The 19,906-nt window shown below is 43.0% G+C and overlaps 2 protein-coding genes across 3 annotated transcripts; one reads left to right on the top strand and one right to left on the bottom strand.

Annotated features, from left to right (window-relative positions):
• The first annotated feature begins 3,889 nt into the window (after positions 1-3,889).
• LOC139606925 (solute carrier family 2, facilitated glucose transporter member 4-like) lies at positions 3,890-14,940 on the top strand. Its single transcript, XM_071459368.1, has 11 exons — positions 3,890-4,216; positions 6,628-6,723; positions 8,239-8,399; positions 10,504-10,628; positions 10,786-10,901; positions 11,168-11,330; positions 11,710-11,897; positions 12,053-12,157; positions 12,667-12,768; positions 12,883-13,086; positions 13,266-14,940. Exons 1-11 carry the CDS (start codon positions 4,184-4,186, stop codon positions 13,491-13,493), a joined length of 1,521 nt encoding a protein of 506 aa, XP_071315469.1. The 5' UTR covers positions 3,890-4,183; the 3' UTR covers positions 13,494-14,940.
• A 166-nt stretch (positions 14,941-15,106) lies between these two features.
• On the bottom strand, positions 15,107-19,590 carry LOC139606926 (Y-box-binding protein 2-A-like). 2 transcript variants are annotated; one of them, XM_071459369.1, is made up of 10 exons: positions 19,429-19,590; positions 18,322-18,385; positions 18,211-18,244; positions 18,046-18,135; positions 17,711-17,950; positions 17,302-17,390; positions 16,990-17,197; positions 16,326-16,457; positions 16,150-16,226; positions 15,107-15,737 (listed from the first exon to the last, which is right to left on the bottom strand). In XM_071459369.1, the coding sequence occupies exons 1-9, from the start codon at positions 19,505-19,507 to the stop codon at positions 16,188-16,190; spliced, it is 975 nt and encodes a 324-aa protein (XP_071315470.1). In that variant the 5' UTR covers positions 19,508-19,590; the 3' UTR covers positions 15,107-15,737; positions 16,150-16,187. The 2 variants fall into 2 exon arrangements, with proteins under 2 accessions (XP_071315470.1, XP_071315471.1); XM_071459370.1 differs by having other exon boundaries at positions 16,150-16,223.
• Between the last annotated feature and the right edge of the window lie 316 nt (positions 19,591-19,906).

The raw sequence follows: 19,906 nt of genomic DNA, 5'->3' as shown, positions 1-19,906 counted from the left end.
ATGTTTTACTGGTTAGTGAGTTGGATTCTGGCCTCCCTATCAAAGGCCTAATGGTAATTGTATGAAATAAAATGGCTTTCCATTGCAGGGCGAACAAAGACATTTTAAGCAGCGCGTCTTTTGACTATGAAATGTTCTTGAGGTATACTAAGCATGTGCTGTGAGGAAAACAAGACTTTGTGAATAAAGTTCTTTTGTCAAAATCAGTGATACAGAGCAGAAAACTGTAAGACGTTGTGCTCAAGGTTCCTACACAGTGTGTGACACTGAGATTACAAGTAGAACTTTGACCCTATTTTTACACCTGAACCTGATTGGACAACGACAGTCCAATCGCAAAGGAGAGTCCGATCAGGGGATAGGTGGTTCTGTTGCCTTCGTCTCCACTGCAGATCCTGAAAGGTGTAGTAGATTTTCAAGAGGGATGATGACACAGGCTGTTTTATTGTTATATTATGATTATTAATTGATTGCGTTTGCAGTAGTCCCAGCTAAATATTGCAACATAAACTTACATAACAATTTGTGAAAACCACATTATGTCTCTGCTTCTGTCTCCTTCCAGTGAAGTCAAAGGTCGACTCTGAAGCCTGGCCCCGGGAGTGGACCGGGTCAACGTCTCACTTGAGGACTGTGATGGGTTCCCCCTGTGTGGGTCTGGCCATCTCCCTCCCTTTACATAGTGCGCTGATTCTGTTTAAATCAGCTGATTTCAATCTTTTAATAATGTGGCACAGTTTCATAATCTGCTCCTACAGGCTAGACGATGTCACCTCTCACCCCTCAAACGCCCCTTTGCCGATAAGATACACTTCTGTGCCACTGGGATGGTGGACCTCACTGACGTGGCTCTGGTTATACCACCTTCGCCACGCTGCTGCGCTCCTCTCCTGATCTGGCACCTGGAGTGACATCCACAGACTACGTGCTGAATGTTGGTTCTCGTCCATCTCCAAGGGTGCATGGCAGTTATTGGTGCCACTTTTGGGCTTCATGGCTGTTTGACCTTTGAATGAATGTACATGTGCGGTGCCAGCGAGTCCACTGTGAACCTGATCCTGAGTGGGACTGCATATAGATACAATAGTGAGGTCTGACAGAGCAGGACCAGGCCAGAGAGAGAAAAGAGGACTTGCATAATTAGCATGCTGGTGCAGATGGTTTAGTAAATCTGATGTTGTGTGAAATTTTAGATTTTCTTGTAGTAAGTCATAACACATGACAAGAGGCTGCACACGTGTGTGTTTTTTGGATGACTGCAGGCATATGGCAAAGATCTTCATACATAACACTGAGCTTTTCATATCTATCTGTGATTTTGTTGGCCGATCATTATATTTTTAGAAGCCAGTCCACAGATTAGTCAAGCTGCTCTCTCTTTTGTTTGAGCCTGCACGGTCTCCTGGTTTTATTGTAATTCACTCGTAAGGTGTTTTCCCGAGTGGAGCCAGACTTAGTCTTATGCTGCCGACCTGATTTTCCCAAGGTGCCATGAGAGAGATGTAGCCTGAGCTACATGTTGGATCTAGTGCCAGTCTGCAGCTCAGACATAGCGTGTGTTTTTTTTTAGGATTGACTATGTGAAATGTGAACTTGGCCTCAGTGGCTTGTGTTATCTGAAGTATATTTTATATGTTGTCAGGCCAGCACAGACGATTGTTAAATTTTTTTTTTTTTTTTTAATTCTAGTATGTATATATTAGATTTTTGATATTTATTGTAATAAAGACTGTTTAATTTATTATCTGGTTATTCTAATAAATGATCTTTTTCTTGCTTCTCCCACACTTTTTGAACTTAGCGATGTCATAGTTGGTCCTCTGCAGTCAAATCTAATTCAGTACAGTTTACTCCACCTTTTTACTGTGTCAGGTCCCATAATGTTGCTTTATCTTTTGATACTTAGATGCCTCTCGCACAACATAATAAATAGAACATGTAACTTAATAAAGTATATGTACATAGTATCTCTAACCCTCACCATTGATTGAACATATGAATTCCTCATTTTCCTCCCAGAAATCAGCTGAAGTCACAAGACAGTTTGGTGCAAATGTTGACGCCTCTCACACGCTGACGCTGACCATACAGTGCAACACTTGCCGTCCATCACGCGACTCCATTTACTGTAGCATGATTTTGAACCAGCTGACCTGACCAACCACACACACGCACGTGCACACACATACAAACACACACACTTACATATACAGGTCATGACAAGGAGGAAAAGTATTTACACAGGCCCTTTTGCTTCATCACTTGGGTGAGCAGGAAAGGGCAGTCACATGGTGCATACTGTGTGTGTGTGTGTGTGTGTGTGTGTGTGTGTGGTGTGACTTTTTGTTTCAGATAACACTAAAACATGCTCTAGTTTCCAGTTTGGGGACAACACAGGTGACATTTTGCGCTGCGAAACAGCTCAGCAGGGGTTTTTTGGTTAAAAATGTTTTGCAGGATTGCGAGTGTGAGTGTATTTATACCATCTCTAAGTCTGTACTTGTACTTCTATCATTGCTCTTGGCTGCCTGTGTATGAATCAATGTGATACCTTTTGGAAATGTAATATTATCTCTGTCTGTTCCTCGCCGCGTACGTGAACCCTTCAACTATGCTGGTTGGGGCTCTACACCACTGTTCTGATGGTGTAATGTTTCTCTGCATTTAGTCAGAGTCACACACGCACACATGACTGTGCTTGGGGCCCCTGGCTTTGGATGAGGGGTGTCAGGTTCCCCCACTCTCTCTCAATGTGCATACCAGGGCAGCAAAAGGAAAAAGCAAAGGTGGTGACGAGAGAGTGGTGTGAGGTGGGGGGTGTGTCCGCGAGGGCTGGGCGTGTATCTCTTTATTGAGAGATCTAGAGCAGATATTTTTCCACTGAGCTCTTTGGCAGATATGTACTTTTCCCGCCCAGTGCAACCCTCCCACAACACACCCCCTAATCCCCGCCTTCAGACGCACCATCACTCCTGGCCCCAAACTTTCCCTAACCACACCCACACTGTTAACTCAGGTGGCACAGCCCAGATTTAGGGTCCACCTGTTGCCTGCTGGAAGAGGATTAGGCTTTGTTGTGTGCAACAGAGGGGGAGGGGAGCAGTTTGTGGAACAGGGTGAGCTGCGGTGTGCGACCTCTTTGGCATGTGATCTGAAATAGAAAGGGATTTATGGCTGTTGGGAAGACAGACAATGGCAACCAGAGTGTCAAAGACGAGCCCCCTCTTTGCCGCCCATGAGAAATGTTGAGTCATAGCTGGATAGACTCTGATTTGGCTTCATCTGCGGTCCAGCACCTGTGCATCCATGTAGCCTCCATATTTTACTTTTATAATGGGTGATGCTTCAGAGATTTGTGGGTCCAAAAATCTAATTAGAAAACTCTAATTGCAAATCCTGCCCCCTATGAGGGAGAAAAAAGAAAGTTGGATGCATCTCATCTTTGTACATGAAATTCTCTTTAGGTGTTGGTTTGCAAATCTGCCTCTATTGTGCATCTAGAGTTTATAATTCTTTGAAAGGCCAGTCCACATTATGTAACATGGCTCATAAAACCGGGACCTGAGACCAAATTTGGCCCTCGGTGAAGCTCCTGAGCTCCAGCTATTGATGGATGATTGTTGATTTAAACAGGAATCTTAAAATGTAATCACATCTCTCCTCTCATGTCTATGCTTCATCTCTTGAGCACCATAATAAAAGCCAGACCACCGTGTCTGTAAGACCCCACCAGTCTTCTCTTGGTCTTCTTCCTGCACACATGCTCTGCATCTTCAGCCAATGGAAGTTAAGGTCAGGAGAGCGTCCTCTGTCGCTCGCCGGCCTGCGGGGCCTCTCTTGAGCAGCAGGCTTACCCCCCCACCCCTCCTCCTCCTCACCTCCAGTCCCCACCCCTCCCTCTGGATACGGAGAGAGGTGTACACGTTGGTGTGCGGGTGTCACTCTATCCCAGCTGGACGGACACAACACAAGGAGGGAGGACACCCCCCAGGACAGGACGCACCAGGTTGCTCAGTGAGGGCTTCTCCTTTTTGGATTTTACTTTTCCAGCCGTTTCTGGTGCCAAAGGCTTTGAGGTCGAAGTTGGGGCTTGTTGTCCCGCTGACGGAGTTTCACGTGTCTTCATTTGGCACCAGACGCATCTGTCACCGACCGCCGCTGAGTGTCTGGAGCTGCTGAAGTCATGCCGGCCGGGTTTCAGCAACTCGGAGGGGAGGTAGGTTTTTTGTCTAGTGAGCTTTCCACAATTTAAAAATGTGACTAGGGGTTAGGATTAGGGTTACCCCACAAAAGTGATGTGGTTAGTTGTGTGCTGTGTATCTGACTCCGTGCGTATTTTCATTTGGAGAGGTTTTACGCACGGGTTTATCTCCGCTCTACATGAAAATTGTGTGTGAACTTGCAGACTTTGCGGGGCCAAATTGCGGTTTACGACCCAATAAATAAGAAAAATGTAACTGACAGTTCGGTTAAAAAGTAATTTTAAAATAAAAATGATATAATGTAAAGCAATGATCGGTATTGTACTTTACCTAAAGTCTAAAATAATGAAAAATCTAAAATAATAAGAATCTATAATATAGGCTGCTTGCAGCAACTAATATTTACAGCATGAGTCAGTTTCAACAGGAAGAAAAACTAACATCAGCCCTGGTCTGACAGGGCTGTGGCCCTTATTTAGTTCTGAGTATGACCTTGACCAGGCAAATATCTCAGTTTACAGGTCAGAGCTCAGTATTGTGGGTTTGTATGTATGGCCACCTAGTTTGACTGGTTCCATGTCTCCACCCCCATAAACAGTGCCTGTGTTGTATACTCCCTCCAGCTCTCTTTGACAAATCATTTCTAGGTCAGATGGATGTAGGTGTCAATTTTATTAATTGTTATAGTCCTTTGATTCAGGACAATTTAATCTCTCTTTGGACGGTTATTTGTGACGCCTTCAAGACAACAGTCTTTGCTCCATTGCTGAAAAAATGATCTGTGTCCAGGCAGATTGATGTTCCAGGGATGTGGGAAATTATATTAGCTCAGAGGTTTTAATGTAAAATGAATTCCTCAAGCATGGAAGGGGTTTCTCATGTAGAGGAAAAAACATACTAAACTACACAAGAGGATAAAAATGATAAAATGCTACTTTTGTTTTGGTGTGGCCTCCTATTAGAGTTGTTATAGTTGATAACCAGGCTATTAAATGCAGACAGATTCATACCAGATACATGAAAAATAAATGAGTGACCGCACATTAGGGAGTTTTAATGAAACACAATGCACATAAAGTGTAACAGAGCATAACTGGCTGCTTCTAATGGTTTTTTTTTTTTTTGTTACCTTTTCTGCAAGGACACGTGCTCACAGGCAAATACACACCCTTTTGTTTTGGTTTATGAATACTAAACAGCACTTATCTACAGACTCAACACAGCAAGGTCAAGACACAGTGTAACAGACGCAGAGCAACTCACACTAGCTTTGCAAAATGATCCAAAAAATAGAACAGAAACGAATACAGTTGAATGAGAAGGTCAATTTTGCCCCCGTTAACCCAGGACCACACTTTAAAAATGTTTATGTCATATTGTTGACTTGTTGTCAAGTGACTCACATCACTAAAATGTCAACTTTTTGGAAAGCATTGGTCTTGCTATTTTTTCGCTTGTCCATTAGGTCACAAGACGTCACAAGTCCTCCAAAGGCTTATAAAATCACCAGGTTTTTCTGTTGTGGACAAAAGCCTTTAGCGTCTATCTGCTGGGTAGCTAATCTGCAGCTTATGACATCGCTCTTTGAGATTTAAACACACTTCGCTTGAGGGGAAGACTTCCTCTCCCCAAGGACGTCTCGTCTGTCACCGTGGAGACAGGTGTCTGTGGCCTGATGGGAAACTGGGGGGAAGCTAAAGTTCACGCATCAACAGTAAAGTAGCCTGTGAAGTCATGGACAGCGCTGAAGAGATTGTCTCTCATCAGCATCACAGTTATATATAGTCTATGTTAGCAGAGTAGAGCTGTGAGTGTGTGTGTGTGCATTGAAACCAATCCCTGTTGTCCACTTAAGCTCTCTTATTATTTGACATTATTATCTTTACCTCTTGGCATTACTCACCATTCTGAAAATAATATAAAGACACCCCTGTACTCAGTCATTGACATGTCTGAGTATTTCTACCTTGGAACTGCACCGAACCAATCCCGTCAACTTGTGAGGACGGGGATTGGACAAATCAAATCTGAAACCTTGTGACTACGGAGAGATATAGTTTGCATTAGCACAACAACAAACACTGTGTCAGACCCTACCAGTTACAAGCTAACAAACAACATAAGCAATTACTTACGCTTACTGTTGCTTCTTCCAGTCGTGAAAAACTCTCTCTGTCTCTGATGTGGGGGCTTGAGGCCTGATCCAGATTTCTCAATTAGGAAATAAGCATAGATGTGCTTAGAGCCCCAGTTTAGATTTTTTTTTTTTACTCTTTATGTGAGAAAACCACATGCAACAAAATATTAATCATACTGGAGCATTTTTACATAGCTTAAAACATGTCTGGAGAGGAACTTTTTATTTATAACTATTTATTTTATTTACATCTTTACATGTGTTTGTTTGTGTGTGTTTCTACTCCAGACAGTGACTGGAACCCTTGCTCTCTCAGTCTTCACTGCTGTACTGGGATCTCTGGAGTTTGGATACAACATCGGTGTCATCAATGCACCTCAGAAGGTAAAAACTGAGCACTGATCACTTGGATGATGTTCATTACTGCCAATAATATCCCAAGATAATTTCTGAACCGGTGCCAGTCTGGATTAATGGAAGAAACAGTGTTTATAGAAGTCGATAGAAGGACACACAGTGACATTTAACCAGCTGTCACTTCAAATGTTTCTCAATATAAGAGGGTGTGTCTGATGCCACAACATCCCATCATGCTGCCTCAAGACACATGATGCTGTGCAGGAGATAAATGCAGGGGGAGTAAGATGAACATTTTATGTCAAAGAGTGGAGGACTGTGAAAGCTGGGTGGTGCATCCTCACTGTGCCAACACAACCACAACAAAGAGAGGATGTCTGTCTGAGGAGGAGGAAAGCGTCTTACATGATTCATTTTCTGCCACATGGTGCTGTTTGCACATATGGAGCCTTCAAATACAGTGTCACTGTCTGCGTATTTGAAGTATGATGGCACGCTTGAGTGAGATGAATGTACTTGAGGCAAGTCAGGTGAGCTGTTTGTGACTCAGCTGCTGGTGTTCAGGCATCTGCTGATGACAATGTCTTACCTTGACCCCCAACTAGAAACTCAGCTGACATATTCACAGAGACACCAAAACCATAATAGAAGCAGAGTTGCCGTGTCTCAATGTGTCTACTGTATTTTGCCACAGCTTTTTTTATTGGTTGCCTTAAAGATACAAAACAAATTGCTCTACTGCACAGGAACTTCTGTCTGATTATAAGCCCATGATTTCTGGCCTGTTACTGGTAGATAATACATTGTCCATTGAGCATCCTCCATATGGACTTTTCTCTGTTAGTATCCATGTTGCTGTGTTAATGAACCACTTTTTATTATTGTAGCACCTGCTCACGTGCCAACATTAAAAGCCTGTCAGGGATGTTACTGAAGAAGAGTGCACATAGCAAGTAAATCTTCCTCTGAAAAAAAAGGTTAATTCATTTTCACTTGGCTCCTATTTTATATTATTTTACATTATATATTTTATTTTATATATATATATATATATGTGTGTGTGTGTGTGTGTATGTGTGTGTGTTTAGTGTGTTTAGAAAATCAGATTTTCAGGTCAGTTCATTCCTAACTAAATTATAACCATTCAGATCAACACAAAGCTAAAAACATTTAAAGGCTATAAGCTTAAAAACTATATGTGGAATTGATGAAAAGTGCATGAATAAAAACCCAATATGCAACATGAACAATCTGAATGGATACACAAAAAAATGTGGTTGTGTATAAATGCATTTAGAAGCAAAACAACCTGAGAAGGAGACAGCAGAGGGAATAAAGGACTGTGAGAAACACTGCAGCGCACCTCAGATATTCAAGATCTCCACACAAGCCACCTTCACTGTAACAGACAACTTATCTTGCTTTTTAATCAAATTGTTCTGTTCCTGCAGAAGAGATCTCTCACTGGGAAGACCTGTTGGAGGAAAATTCTCAGTATTCATTTATTTATTTATTGTTTGCCACCTTTGTTCCCCCATACAGATCATTGAGGGAGACTATAACGCTACATGGGTGCACCGGTATGGACAGCCCATCCCCTCAGGGACCCTCACCTCCCTTTGGTCCCTGTCTGTGGCCATCTTCTCCATAGGAGGCATGCTCTCCTCCTCCTGTGTGGGATTTGTCTCTGAGTGGTTGGGCAGGTACGGAAACATCATGTGACACTCTCTAATTTAGGTCTTATGTCTAGAAGTGGAAGTTTTTCCTGCATCCTTTTACCAGATTATGAAAACCTTTGAAAATATTTCATATACTCCAGGCTCCAGACAGCCCACCACTTATACATGAGGATTAATCAAAATGTTATAGTCAACTTTACTGCCTACACATTACACTTAACACTTAAAAACAAAAAAAATTTGCCACTGACACTGGGTCATATTTCTGCCAGCCCATTAGCAGAATTCATGCCAAGTATAGTCTGTGTTAGACAATAAAATAAAGTAAAACATTTCAATGGCTAACTCTGTAAGTATCGCCTTTCCACCTCTGCATGGATCCAAAATGGATTCCAACAACCAGCTTCGGTCATTCAGGGGGAACTCTGCCCAGGATGTTCCTCCTCGACCCAGTTTCCCACTGTAACTGGAGCCGGGATGCAAACTGGACTGTAGCCCACATCTTCCACTGACTGAAAGGGGATCTTAACAGAGCTGGCAGAGTGGTGTAGAGGAGTGGGGGGTTGGGGTGGGGTGGGTGCTCTCAGGACAAGGTCTTCCTAAAAAAAAAAAAAAAAAAAAGAAGAAGCAGGGGTCACCCAGTGCGGCTGGTAAAGACGCTGGGAGCTGTTGTGACCTCTAAGGTCAAAGTGCTTTAGATGCAACTCAATCTCCTGGGAACATGGAGGTCTCCTCTAACAGTAGATCTTATTGTTTGGTGGGTGGGACGGGCACAGGAGGAGCGGTGAGCAGGCAGTGTTTACCACTTACAGTAAAAACGTGCGTTCTTGGTTGTTTCTTCACTTGAATGTTTGAGCTTCACTGTGTGGAATGATGTCACATCACAGCTACAAACCGATCCTGGTCCAGTTTGTAACTGACAGAAGTGCGATGTGGAAACTTGAAGCCTCCAGTGCACATACAGTGAGAAAGGAGACGGCAAGGGGAGACATCTTGTGTCCAGCAGCTAAACTTTTGAAATGATCAATGTGTATTAACGCACTATGGAATTTACAGTACTTTTTATCAAGGTACTTTTTTGTGGGAAAAAAAACACATTAGATCCACTGAGGGGACCTTTAAAATATGATTGTGTAGCCTTGTAAAGGGTCCCTCTGTCACTGCTGCTCTAGCCATTGTCCTGCACAGCCTTTTGGCTTGACTTAAAAAGATCGTCATCTAAAAATATCTTCAAAAAAATGGATTGATGCCAAACTGCAAGTGCTGTTTCACTGTCATGTTCAGATTAACCTCGGGGGGTGTTAGTTACCACTGAGCCTTCGCTGACATGTCTCTGCAGCCACTTGTCAATGCCACAGGTACTTTCTCCATCATTTGGCGTTTTTAACAAAAAGAATAAGTACTGGTTGTTTCAGTCAAGTGACCAATTATAGCCTTCAGTGTTTTTGTGTGACAATGCCCCCTGGAGGCTAAACTATCACCATGTGTAGTCTAACAAACCATGTCGAGGCAGTCAGACACAAAAATGGAGGAAGTAGGAATGTCCGGTGAAATCTATGAAGTAAGTCAAATGTAGTAAACTGAGGGACATACTCAGCAGGCTCATTCTCAATGAGTCCGTCAGTCAAAGTGCAGTATGGGATCGTAGGGGGCAGTCTCTGCTTCATCACCCACCACCACACTGTATCTTTATATCTAATTACAGACAGGCTATGAACAGCATCACATTCATCGCCCTGATGCTAAAAGTGTGTTTTAATTGTCCCATTTAACATCTTTTGGACAAACATTGTGACCTGGAAGGCAAAACTCCAGTCTGTAAATGCTCTGACTTAAGTTTATCTACAATCATTTGTTAAATGACAATAATTTTACGCTTTGAGTTATTTTTATAAGAATGTATTTTTAATTTTTTTTTCAAACACTATGTCAGTAGCAGCATATGTCAAATGATCAAACAAGTGAATTTACTATTAACAGTGCTTGAGTTAATGTTAATCTTCTGGATGAGTGCTATCAGTATCTTGATAATGATAATGAAATAGGTCAAATTTATATCAGATTAGATGGGATTCAGAGTCAGGATTTAAAGGCATCATTTCAAATATGTGAATCTGTGTTTTTCCAGGAGGAAAGCCATGCTCATAAACAACATGCTGGCCTTCATTGGTGGAAGTCTGATGGGGATGGCCAAGCTCTGTCGCTCCTATGAAATGATGATCTTTGGCCGTTTTATTATTGGTGCCTACTGTGGTGAGCGGTCCACTTTTTTGTTCTTTAGGTATTTTTCTGACAAATTTGGAAAAAAAATCACAGGAAAGTATTTTCGAGTTAGAGTGTGCCCCTGTTTAAACAAGAGTTTATCTGATTCTGTTAAACACGTCTGTCATCCTACTTTCCCCCTCTGCAGGGTTGGCATCCGGTTTAACACCAATGTATGTGGGTGAAATCGCTCCTACGAGTCTGAGAGGGGCTCTGGGCACGCTACACCAACTGGCCATAGTCACTGGCATTCTCATTGCACAGGTACGACAGTGCACTATGATGCTGATGATACAGATTTTATAAAAGGTTTTCAGATCTTCCAATGTGGACAAAGATTTGCAGCATCATTAGACAGTTTCTCAAAGTCATATTCATTTCTGAAGTGTCCTATTTTCTGTATCTCCATGTTCCATTGTGTTAACAGGGATAAGTGTAAATCTGAGTTCAGATTATATTTCATCTGGAAATATTTTTACAGTACCTTTTAAAATGTTAACCTGTCACATCTGGTTCCTCTCTCTGTGCAGATTCTCGGTCTGGAGTCGTTACTGGGCAGTGAGGACCTGTGGCCTGTTCTGGTGGGTTTAACGGTCGTGCCAACTGTACTTCAGATGGCGCTTCTTCCCTTCTGCCCCGAGAGCCCCAGATTCCTCTACATCATCCGCTGCCAGGAGCACCATGCCAAGAGCGGTGAGCACGGCTGAGACATCTTTAAAGCCTTGGTCTTATCTTGGAATAAGCTTTACGTTTATGACAATGGTTGGACTTCACTACTGTATCTAACCACTTACAGTACACAGTACCCAGCTATCTGTACTTAAGTACTGTTGGGTCATCTTATGTAACATTTATGGGGTTCAATATACTAGAACAAGTGTCTGTATATGTAGGATCTTACTTTGGCCCTCCACAACAAATTAGAGACCCAGCGGGTTCCAGCATGAATTGTCCTTGAAGAATGAATGGCCTCTCACAGAAGGCCCAAAATCCCAGTGGGTTCTCATAATTACATATCAGTTGACCACTTACACTTCTTCATTCGCACTCCTTACATTCCCCCTTTGTGCAGGCTTGAGGAGGTTAACGGGCAGGCAGGAGGTGGGCGACATGCTGGCGGAGATGAAGGAGGAGAAGAGGAGGATGGACATGGAGAGGAAGGTGTCCATCCTGGAGCTCTTTCGCTCTTCACTCTACCGCCAGCCCATCATCATCTCCATCCTGCTGCAGCTCTCCCAGCAGCTGTCCGGGATCAACGCAGTGAGTTGGGACTTTATTGATTTTGTTAGTGTTAGCGAGCCACAGATAGACAATTTACAAGGACTATTTAAAGTCCCCAAAAAGAAATCTGTCGAAAATGGGAATCAGTGCAGTATAATATCGACTTAACCTAATTCTGTTTACCCGTCTGGCAGATTTTCTACTACTCCACCAGTATCTTCATGAAGGCAGGAGTCCAGAGTCCAGTCTACGCCACCATAGGAGCTGGAGTGGTAAACTGTGCCTTCACCGCGGTCTCAGTGAGTAATCACGCCATCATGCCTTCACCTTTGCCTTTATGATATGCTCCTTTTTTCTTACATGAGTTTAATTTCAAGCATTGAATCTATTTTGAATTTAGTACAATAAACATTACAATCCTGCCATGTACCAAAGTGGGTCTCTATTACTGTTTAACACTGTTATCAAAGAGCAAATAAGATAACAGAGGAGGCTGGTCGCTGTTTTTTTCTTGTGCCCGCCATTTAAACATTCCTGTACCCAAATAAGGCACGTTTGGTTTGGCAAGCTAAGATGTTTCAATGTCATTAAATGGGTCAAGGAATGTGATTTTTACCGGCGCTAGCAGTACCATTTTAGTCCAGACTGAAATACCTCAACAGTTGGTGGATGGATTGTTGTGAAATTTGGCACAGACATTCATGTCCTCCTCAACTGTATTCTGCTGTAATATATTTGAAGATGTCCTGATTTTTCATCTAGCACCAACGTCAAGTCAAAATGTTCCTCCATGTCTTCTTATTAACAGCTCTTCCTAGTAGAGAGGATGGGTCGACGGACACTCCACATGTTAGGACTGGGAGGAATGTGCATCTGTGCTGTCATTATGACGGTGGCTCTTGCTTTACTGGTCAGTCTCCCGGAGATGCAAATGTCTCATACTCTTCTGTTGTGGATTTTCTTTTACCCACATGATCCCCGGTTTCCACAAACATCTGAACCTTGTCTTTTTTCCACCTGACAGGACAGTGTCCCTTGGATGAGCTATATCAGCATGCTGTCAATCTTTGGTTTTGTTGCCTTCTTTGAGGTGGGTCCAGGTCCCATCCCTTGGTTCTTTGTAGCCGAGTTGTTCTCTCAGGGTCCAAGGCCGGCTGCAATGGCTGTGGCCGGCTTCTCCAACTGGACTGCCAACTTCATCATCGGCATGTGTTTCCAATATGTTGCTGTGAGTATTTTTTTTTTTTTACCTTAAACAGATGATATGGATTCTCTAAACAATGGTGGAAGTATCCCACCAATGATGCGTCTGCCTCATTCATGTGTAGCTCTAGCATTTTCTGCAGATGTCCAAAGTTTACTCCTTCCCATGTTCTTGAATCTGGATTTCCTCTCATCCTTCCCCAGGACCTTTGTGGGCCATACGTCTTCCTGATCTTTGCAGTGCTCCTCCTCTTCTTCCTCATCTTCACATTCTTCAGAGTGCCAGAAACACGGGGAAAGACCTTTGACCAGATTGCAGCAAACTTCCACCAGCACTCGGCGGGAGGAATGATGGATATGGGCATGGATATGGACATGGACATGGACAAGCCCAGCACTGAGCTGGATTACTTGGGGGAAGAAAATATCTAAATAACTTAAGAGTCCCTGCTTGAAGAGAGATGGAACTGACTATAGCTTGGGATGAACTGTGTATATGGGCCTGATGCCAAACTTTTATTGACATGTATATTGAGGTCTATTGTTATATTCATACAGATTGTGGTGCCAAAGCAGTGTTAAAAGTGTGCGACACTTTGGGTGTTTTAGAATTGTCTTTTGCTGGTGCCACTGCAATACAAGGTTAATAGTTAACAATTCTGCCTTGACAAAGGCTAAAACCTATGGATTTAGAGTTGACACTTATAGTTTTAAGGAGTATGATGCACATATGAAGTTGTCTGGACTGCTGAAGCATTAACTGCCAGTGTGGTAGGATTTTATGCAACGCTAATGCACTCGGTTTCTATATTGTGAGACAGAGGTGGAGAAAGAGAAGGATTTCCTGCACTTTATCTACAAAGACATCCAAAATTTCAGAGTTAGGTTAAAAAAACTAGGATATACAGCCATTGCATTGAGTATACTTGCCTAAGTTGTACTAAAGCTGAGAACACGCTGGAGCGTGTGTAAGAGACATTGGTTTCAGATATGTGATTAGCAAAATACAACTAGAGGATCATGTTCTGATTTATAAAGCTGGTTAAAATGCACTGATATGATGGTTAGTAGCTCTGAGTGGTTTGAAACTCAACTGGAATGCTACAAGGGCAGGATTATTTGTTTGTACTTTATTTAAGCAATGCTCTCATGTTGTATTTAGATGCTTGGCTTCTTTCATAAATGAAAAAGGTTTGTAAAAAAGCATTTTTATATTCATTTAAGTAGCTGGAAAAATGTTAGTACCTGTAAAGGTCAAGGTTTTGAACATGGCTATAGGCAAACTTCAAAGGATACCCAGCCCTAGCTCTTATGATAATATGCCAATTATTCACCATGACCTACTAATCTACCCAGACAATCTTTTGGAGAAAGACACTGAGGCTCAAGGTCTTTCTTGCCAAACTGGGGTATCAATCATGAGGTGCATTCCCAGCTTGCGCTAAGGCGAAGTGCCATTAAGAAGTATTTTTCTGATCATGAGAAACTCGTTGCACAACCTGTAGAAATGCTACTTTTAAAGAAACAAAGTCTATTTTAGTACTTCATGTGTACATATAGTGTTGTTTTAAGGGTGTGAGGGTCTAAAAGTTTCAATTCTTGATGCACTCCAGTTGGTGTTTGGTTTTGTAAACAGAAGCCTGATATACTAGACTAGAGCAAGATGTGCAATTTGTGTAAAGAGATCTTCTTGTAGATCAGTTTTTTATTGCACAACCATCACATTTTTCCTGCATCTGTTATGTGTGCGGTTTGCTGTCTTCTTTTAATGGTGTGTATCACTACCTTCTGAAGAAAATTTGTAATGAGATTGTTCAGAGAGGACCTGTAATTTGTACAGAGAGAATACGGATGCTGTGGTCATTTTGCGACTAAAGAATGCAAGTACTGTAAATAATGTTACTGAAAACATCTCCATTAATGACTGACCATTAATAATATTTGAGTAATCCAATTTTTGTTAAAAAACATGCAACAAATCCAAAAATTGCAAAGCATTTTTGATCCATTCATCTGCAACCTAGACAAAAACAAGGACTGAATCCTGAGATTTGCAAACATGATTTATTCATTAGCATTGTAAGTATTGACATTGCACATAATCCCCTCCAAAGAAAAGCATGCACAAATAAGTAAAACTAAAGAAATAAAGTTCTTTTCAATCTATCCTCAACTGAGGAGGATGAAGGGAGTAGTATGTTTTAAGTATCGCTTGAGGTGGTAAGAGAACTAAACTGACTCCCATTATGCACCACCAACCTCACACCTGCTTGGTTTTCCCTTCTTCAACCAAATTAAGTTAAAATAAAACTCAAGACTGGTTCCTCTAAACTACTTGATGTGCCCCATCTGGTCAATTAAAGAAAAACTGTTTTTAAAGGGGGGTTGGCATAACTGGGCTACCAAGCAGATTGTCCATTCTTTCCCATTTTTCTTTTTTAAAGATGTATTTTCAATTTCTAAACATGCACCCACCACCCACCTGTATCCCATTTCTTCCCTGCCCCATCCCTCTCCACACATCAGTGTCTAGACAGGACAACACAAGACAAGATGAGTGGGGGACGGTTTGGAGGGGACTACAGCGAGACAAGGCGAGTTGGAGGATGGGGGAGTGCAGGGAGGGGAGAGCAGTGCATGTGTTCTGAAATAGGTCCAGTCCTCCAACCCTAGGACCTATGAGAAACCAAACAAAAAAAATGAAAATAAAAAAAAAAACAAAACAAAAAAAACAAAACAAAAAAAAAAAACAAGGGAGACACAGGGTTTGAAAGAAAGATGTTAAACACAAAAGACACCCGACTCTGAAACAAGGATTAATCTGAAATCCAGGTTTCCAGGGATCGAGCAAAAATGTTCCCTGCATTAAACAAAGATTCAGTCCAAACATATGCAGTCTTTAGAGACTGGACATAAAATCCTTTCCACTTTAAATCCATTATTTTGACTCAACAGCCCATTAATGTCCGTCATCCTGCCCTCTGTAAAAGATAGCCAATATGGGACATGTAGCACAAGTGCAACCCTACACCCTCATGTCTCCCACCCCACCTGACCCAGGGTTGCACCACAGTAATGTGGCTCCCACCTCTTGCCAAGGGTCATGTGACTGTCCCCTCATTGACGTCACTCTGTTGGGGCTGGGACTGTTGTGGCAGCTGCCTGCTGTGGGGACAGACAGTTGAGATATTTGTGTCATCACAACAAACAGTGATAATTATTAATTAGAATCCAAAAGAAGGCAATGGAGTTTTACCACTTCACCTCAGGTGATTTGGGTGTTTTAGTAGAGGCTTTGGGGGAAACCTTGGGTGATTTTGATGCAGCTTTCAGGTCAGCTGGTTTTGAATTCTGAGGGGGGGTACCAGGTTCTGATGCAGACTTCTCTGTGTCATTCTGCAACATTGGGAAGCAGAAACATTGTCTCAAGCATGCAACAGTAACAGTTTTGAGATTATTTTCCTATTAACTCGTCTTCTCAATACGCCAATTCATGTATTTTAGGATTTGGTGCAAGAGCCTTTGATAGTTGACAGCGGAGAGGCGGCACATTGGTAGAAAGAAAAGGTGACAACGTGCAACAAATGTTCCACAGCCTGAACTGAACCAGAGACACTGCAAATACATGGTATGTACTACAAACCGTCACTGACTCAAGTGTTGGCCATTCTGGACAATACTAAACTAACACGTATGTGGTGCTACGCTGCTGTCATCCATTACGGCCTCTGGTCAGTATTCCTTCACATCACTTCCTGAAACTTTATCTCCAAACAACAACAAAAAGCTCCAAAGGGAAGTTCTCTTCTGTTTCACGAATTTTTTGTATCCGTTTTCTTTTGGCCTTTTTGGAAATGGCCCAAATCACTCATGTGTCACTCTCAGAGCACTGGATGCAATTTGCCAACTATGAACAAATCTGACTCACTTTTGAAGCAGAAGATTCTGAGTTCCTTTGCCTGCGGCGTCTAGTCTGGCGTCGTTTCTGGCCTTGGCCCTCAGCTGCTTCTCCATTGGTCTGTGGGCCCTCAGAGGCCTCTGCTGGCTTCACCTCACTCTGCTCCTGGCTCTCCTCTGGAGCAGCTGCCTCCTGACCATCTGCAGCCTGATCAGAATGTGGGCGAGGCCTGAACGGTCTGAATCCCAGGACAGAGGAATAATCAATCAGTTCTGAATCTCTGGAATCCAGAAGTGAAAATTATTTAAACCTATAGAAGTTCGGGAAATTATGTCAAGTCACCTGCGGTATGGACGCCAGAATCGACGCCGTGGCGGTCGCTGCGTTTCATCGCCCTCTGCTACTCCATTCTTTTGCTCTCCAGACTCACCCTGACAGATCAACAGACAAAACTTTAGACTGGCCGGCCACAAAACAATTCCTCAGTGGATTTCAGTTGTATTCATCTATTTAAAGTAATCACTGCAATATTTAAAAGATCTTCTCAGATTTGTTCATAAACAGTACTCTGCAGTGATTCTACTTTGCTAGAAAAACTTATTTATACCCTTTTCCATAGATTCTACTCCCCTGTCCTAAACTACCTTTCTATGTTGAAAAAACACAAAAAATAAATATATAAATTCACCCTGCAGCCACATCCTTCAGCTTTCTACTTCTTTTTAAGCTCTACAGCGCTGCTTCAGCTTACATCTTGTGCCTCCTGCCGTGGTCTCTGGGGCCTACGACGGCGCTGCTGGGGTCTTGCTCCATCACTCTCCCCCGATCCTGCGCCCTCAGCAGCGGCTTGGCCATCTGCTGGTTTGCTCTGGTCACCAGGCCGAGGGCTGCGGGGGAAGAACCGCCGACGGAAGCGGCGTTTGTTGGGTGCGTAGCGGCTCCCTTTGACTGGAACACCACCTGGTCCAGTCACATTGGCTGCTTCCGAGCCCTGAGGGACACCACGGACAGGGAAAATACAGAGACATTTAACGGCAGACATTCAAATTTGTTGCCTTTACACCATAATATCAGCTGGACTCTTACCTTGGCCGCCTCAATCACGTCAAACTCTACAACCTCTCCATCTCCCACACTGCGGAGGAATTTCCTAGGGTTGTTCTTCTTGATAGCAGTCTGAGGAGACAGATGAAGCATGAAAGAACGGCATACATCTATACAACATTATTAGATAAAATGCTCTCATCTTACCTGATGAACAAATACATCTTCTTTAGTATCATTCCTAAGAGACACGGATAATTATTAGTAAACTTAACTCACGGGGCTTTCAATTAAATTGACTGTTAGGACTGAAAGTACCTGTTTATGAAGCCATATCCATTACGCACATTGAACCATTTCACTGTGCCTTGGACCAAGGTGGCTGCAATAGCAGGTGGCACATGATTAAATATACACCCCACAACATTTCACATATCGTTATACAGCCAGTCAAAGACTATACTGTTATCTTACTTGTATCATTGGCAGAACTGCTAACAAGAAATGGGAGCAGTGTGCGTCAATCATTAACAATAAAAACTTTGAAACCAGGTCTGCACTAGGTCAGGAGGGAGGGCTGCTAAACAAAGATACGTGTTTTCTCCCCTCGAGAAAAAAAATGGGGGGGGGGGGGGGGGGGGTCACAAAAACAAGTCACAAAAAAAAAAAAAAAAAAAAAAAAATCCCTTGTCCTTGCGGGGACAAGGGATTGTCCTTGAAAACCTTAAACGCATTCAATTGACGTTTGCGTCAAACTATAATGACTCGCACCTGTGGAGGAGCCCGGGGCGCACGACAGCTGATAAAGAGGAAATCCAGGTCAAGTGTTTCTACTGCTGATGCACAGGGACACACACACACAGGGGCCGCGGCGCTGAGCCTTTGTCCCCACTGCTACAGGGATGAGCGCAATGAAGCCGTTTAACAGTCAAACGCACGAAAAACGGGCAAAGAAAAAGCAGCCACGACCCAGAGACGCATTTATGAGTCACAAATTTAATATCTGGGTTTGCAAAATGAGCCGCTTCCAATCTGAAGTTCACAGCACAGGTTTATACTTCACACACACACGCACACACACGCACACACACACACACAATGCATGCGTAAAGCTGAGGACACGTGTTCCTCCCGAACCGAAACACAACATGGTGTCAGAGGAAGGAGTGATTGACAGACAGCCAGCCTGCGTGTCGACACATCTCAGGGGGGAACTTGCTGTTGTTGACACAATAGACAACCAATCAAATTTCACACATAAACCTGCGGATTTTTTTTTTTTTTTTCTTCCTGCATTAGTGAGACAAAAATGCCAGTAAACGACAACACAGTATGTTTATGTTCCTCATATCACAAAGCGCAGGAATTCAGACTAAAGTTGGTGCGGTTTAAAACTTTCCCTGACAACCAGCCGTCGGTACCCACCTATGACTTTCCTCTCCGGCTGTGGCTTGTCTTCCACCGGTGCCGACGGTGGAGCGCTCTGCGCCTCCGCGTCGGTCATGCTCGCTGTCGGGTTACTACGCTGTCGCTCCTCAGTCCCCTCCCTCCTGCTCTTCCCGAAACTTTTCTACCCAGCACGGCTAAGTTTTTATCCCGACATCCCCTCGGGCCGCCGGACAGAAGCCGCACCCTCATTGGTTTCCACGGGACCCCGAGCTGGAGTGTGATTGGCTGGGCGCGGTCGGAAATTGGGAGGGAAAAATGGACAGGTGGAGAACAGGTAAGAGTGAGAGGGGCCTGATTTATGTAATGCTCATAGTTCATGAGTCTGAATAGGATGTTATAGGATCACTGCTGATTATATTATTCAGTTATGAATAATATGATGCTATGCCTTGACTTTGGTTCATGACTAACTTCACTGTAAATCAAAAATATCTATCATACTACCTACCTTATA

This window comes from Trachinotus anak, unplaced genomic scaffold, assembly GCF_046630095.1.
Source record: "Trachinotus anak isolate AG129_WGS33_773 ecotype Australia unplaced genomic scaffold, CSIRO_AGI_Tana_v1 ptg000023l, whole genome shotgun sequence".
Lineage (NCBI taxonomy): Eukaryota > Metazoa > Chordata > Actinopteri > Carangiformes > Carangidae > Trachinotus > Trachinotus anak.
Note: the sequence above shows the minus strand (reverse complement) of the source record. Positions and strands in the feature narration are given on the sequence as shown.

Excerpts from the sequence above, each read along its gene's own strand:
- LOC139606925 (XM_071459368.1), top strand. The coding sequence starts at position 4,184 with ATGCCGGCCGGGTTTCAGCAACTCGGAGGGGAG. Across the intron at positions 6,724-8,238 it reads TCATCAATGCACCTCAGAAG|ATCATTGAGGGAGACTATAA; the intron begins GTAAAAACTGAG and ends TCCCCCATACAG. Across the intron at positions 11,331-11,709 it reads GGAGCACCATGCCAAGAGCG|GCTTGAGGAGGTTAACGGGC; the intron begins GTGAGCACGGCT and ends CCCTTTGTGCAG.
- LOC139606926 (XM_071459369.1), bottom strand. The coding sequence starts at position 19,507 with ATGACCGACGCGGAGGCGCAGAGCGCTCCACCGTCGGCACCGGTGGAA. Across the intron at positions 18,386-19,428 it reads GCCGGAGAGGAAAGTCATAG|CCACCTTGGTCCAAGGCACA; the intron begins GTGGGTACCGAC and ends CTGCTATTGCAG. Across the intron at positions 17,198-17,301 it reads TTCTGGCGTCCATACCGCAG|ACCGTTCAGGCCTCGCCCAC; the intron begins GTGACTTGACAT and ends CCTGGGATTCAG.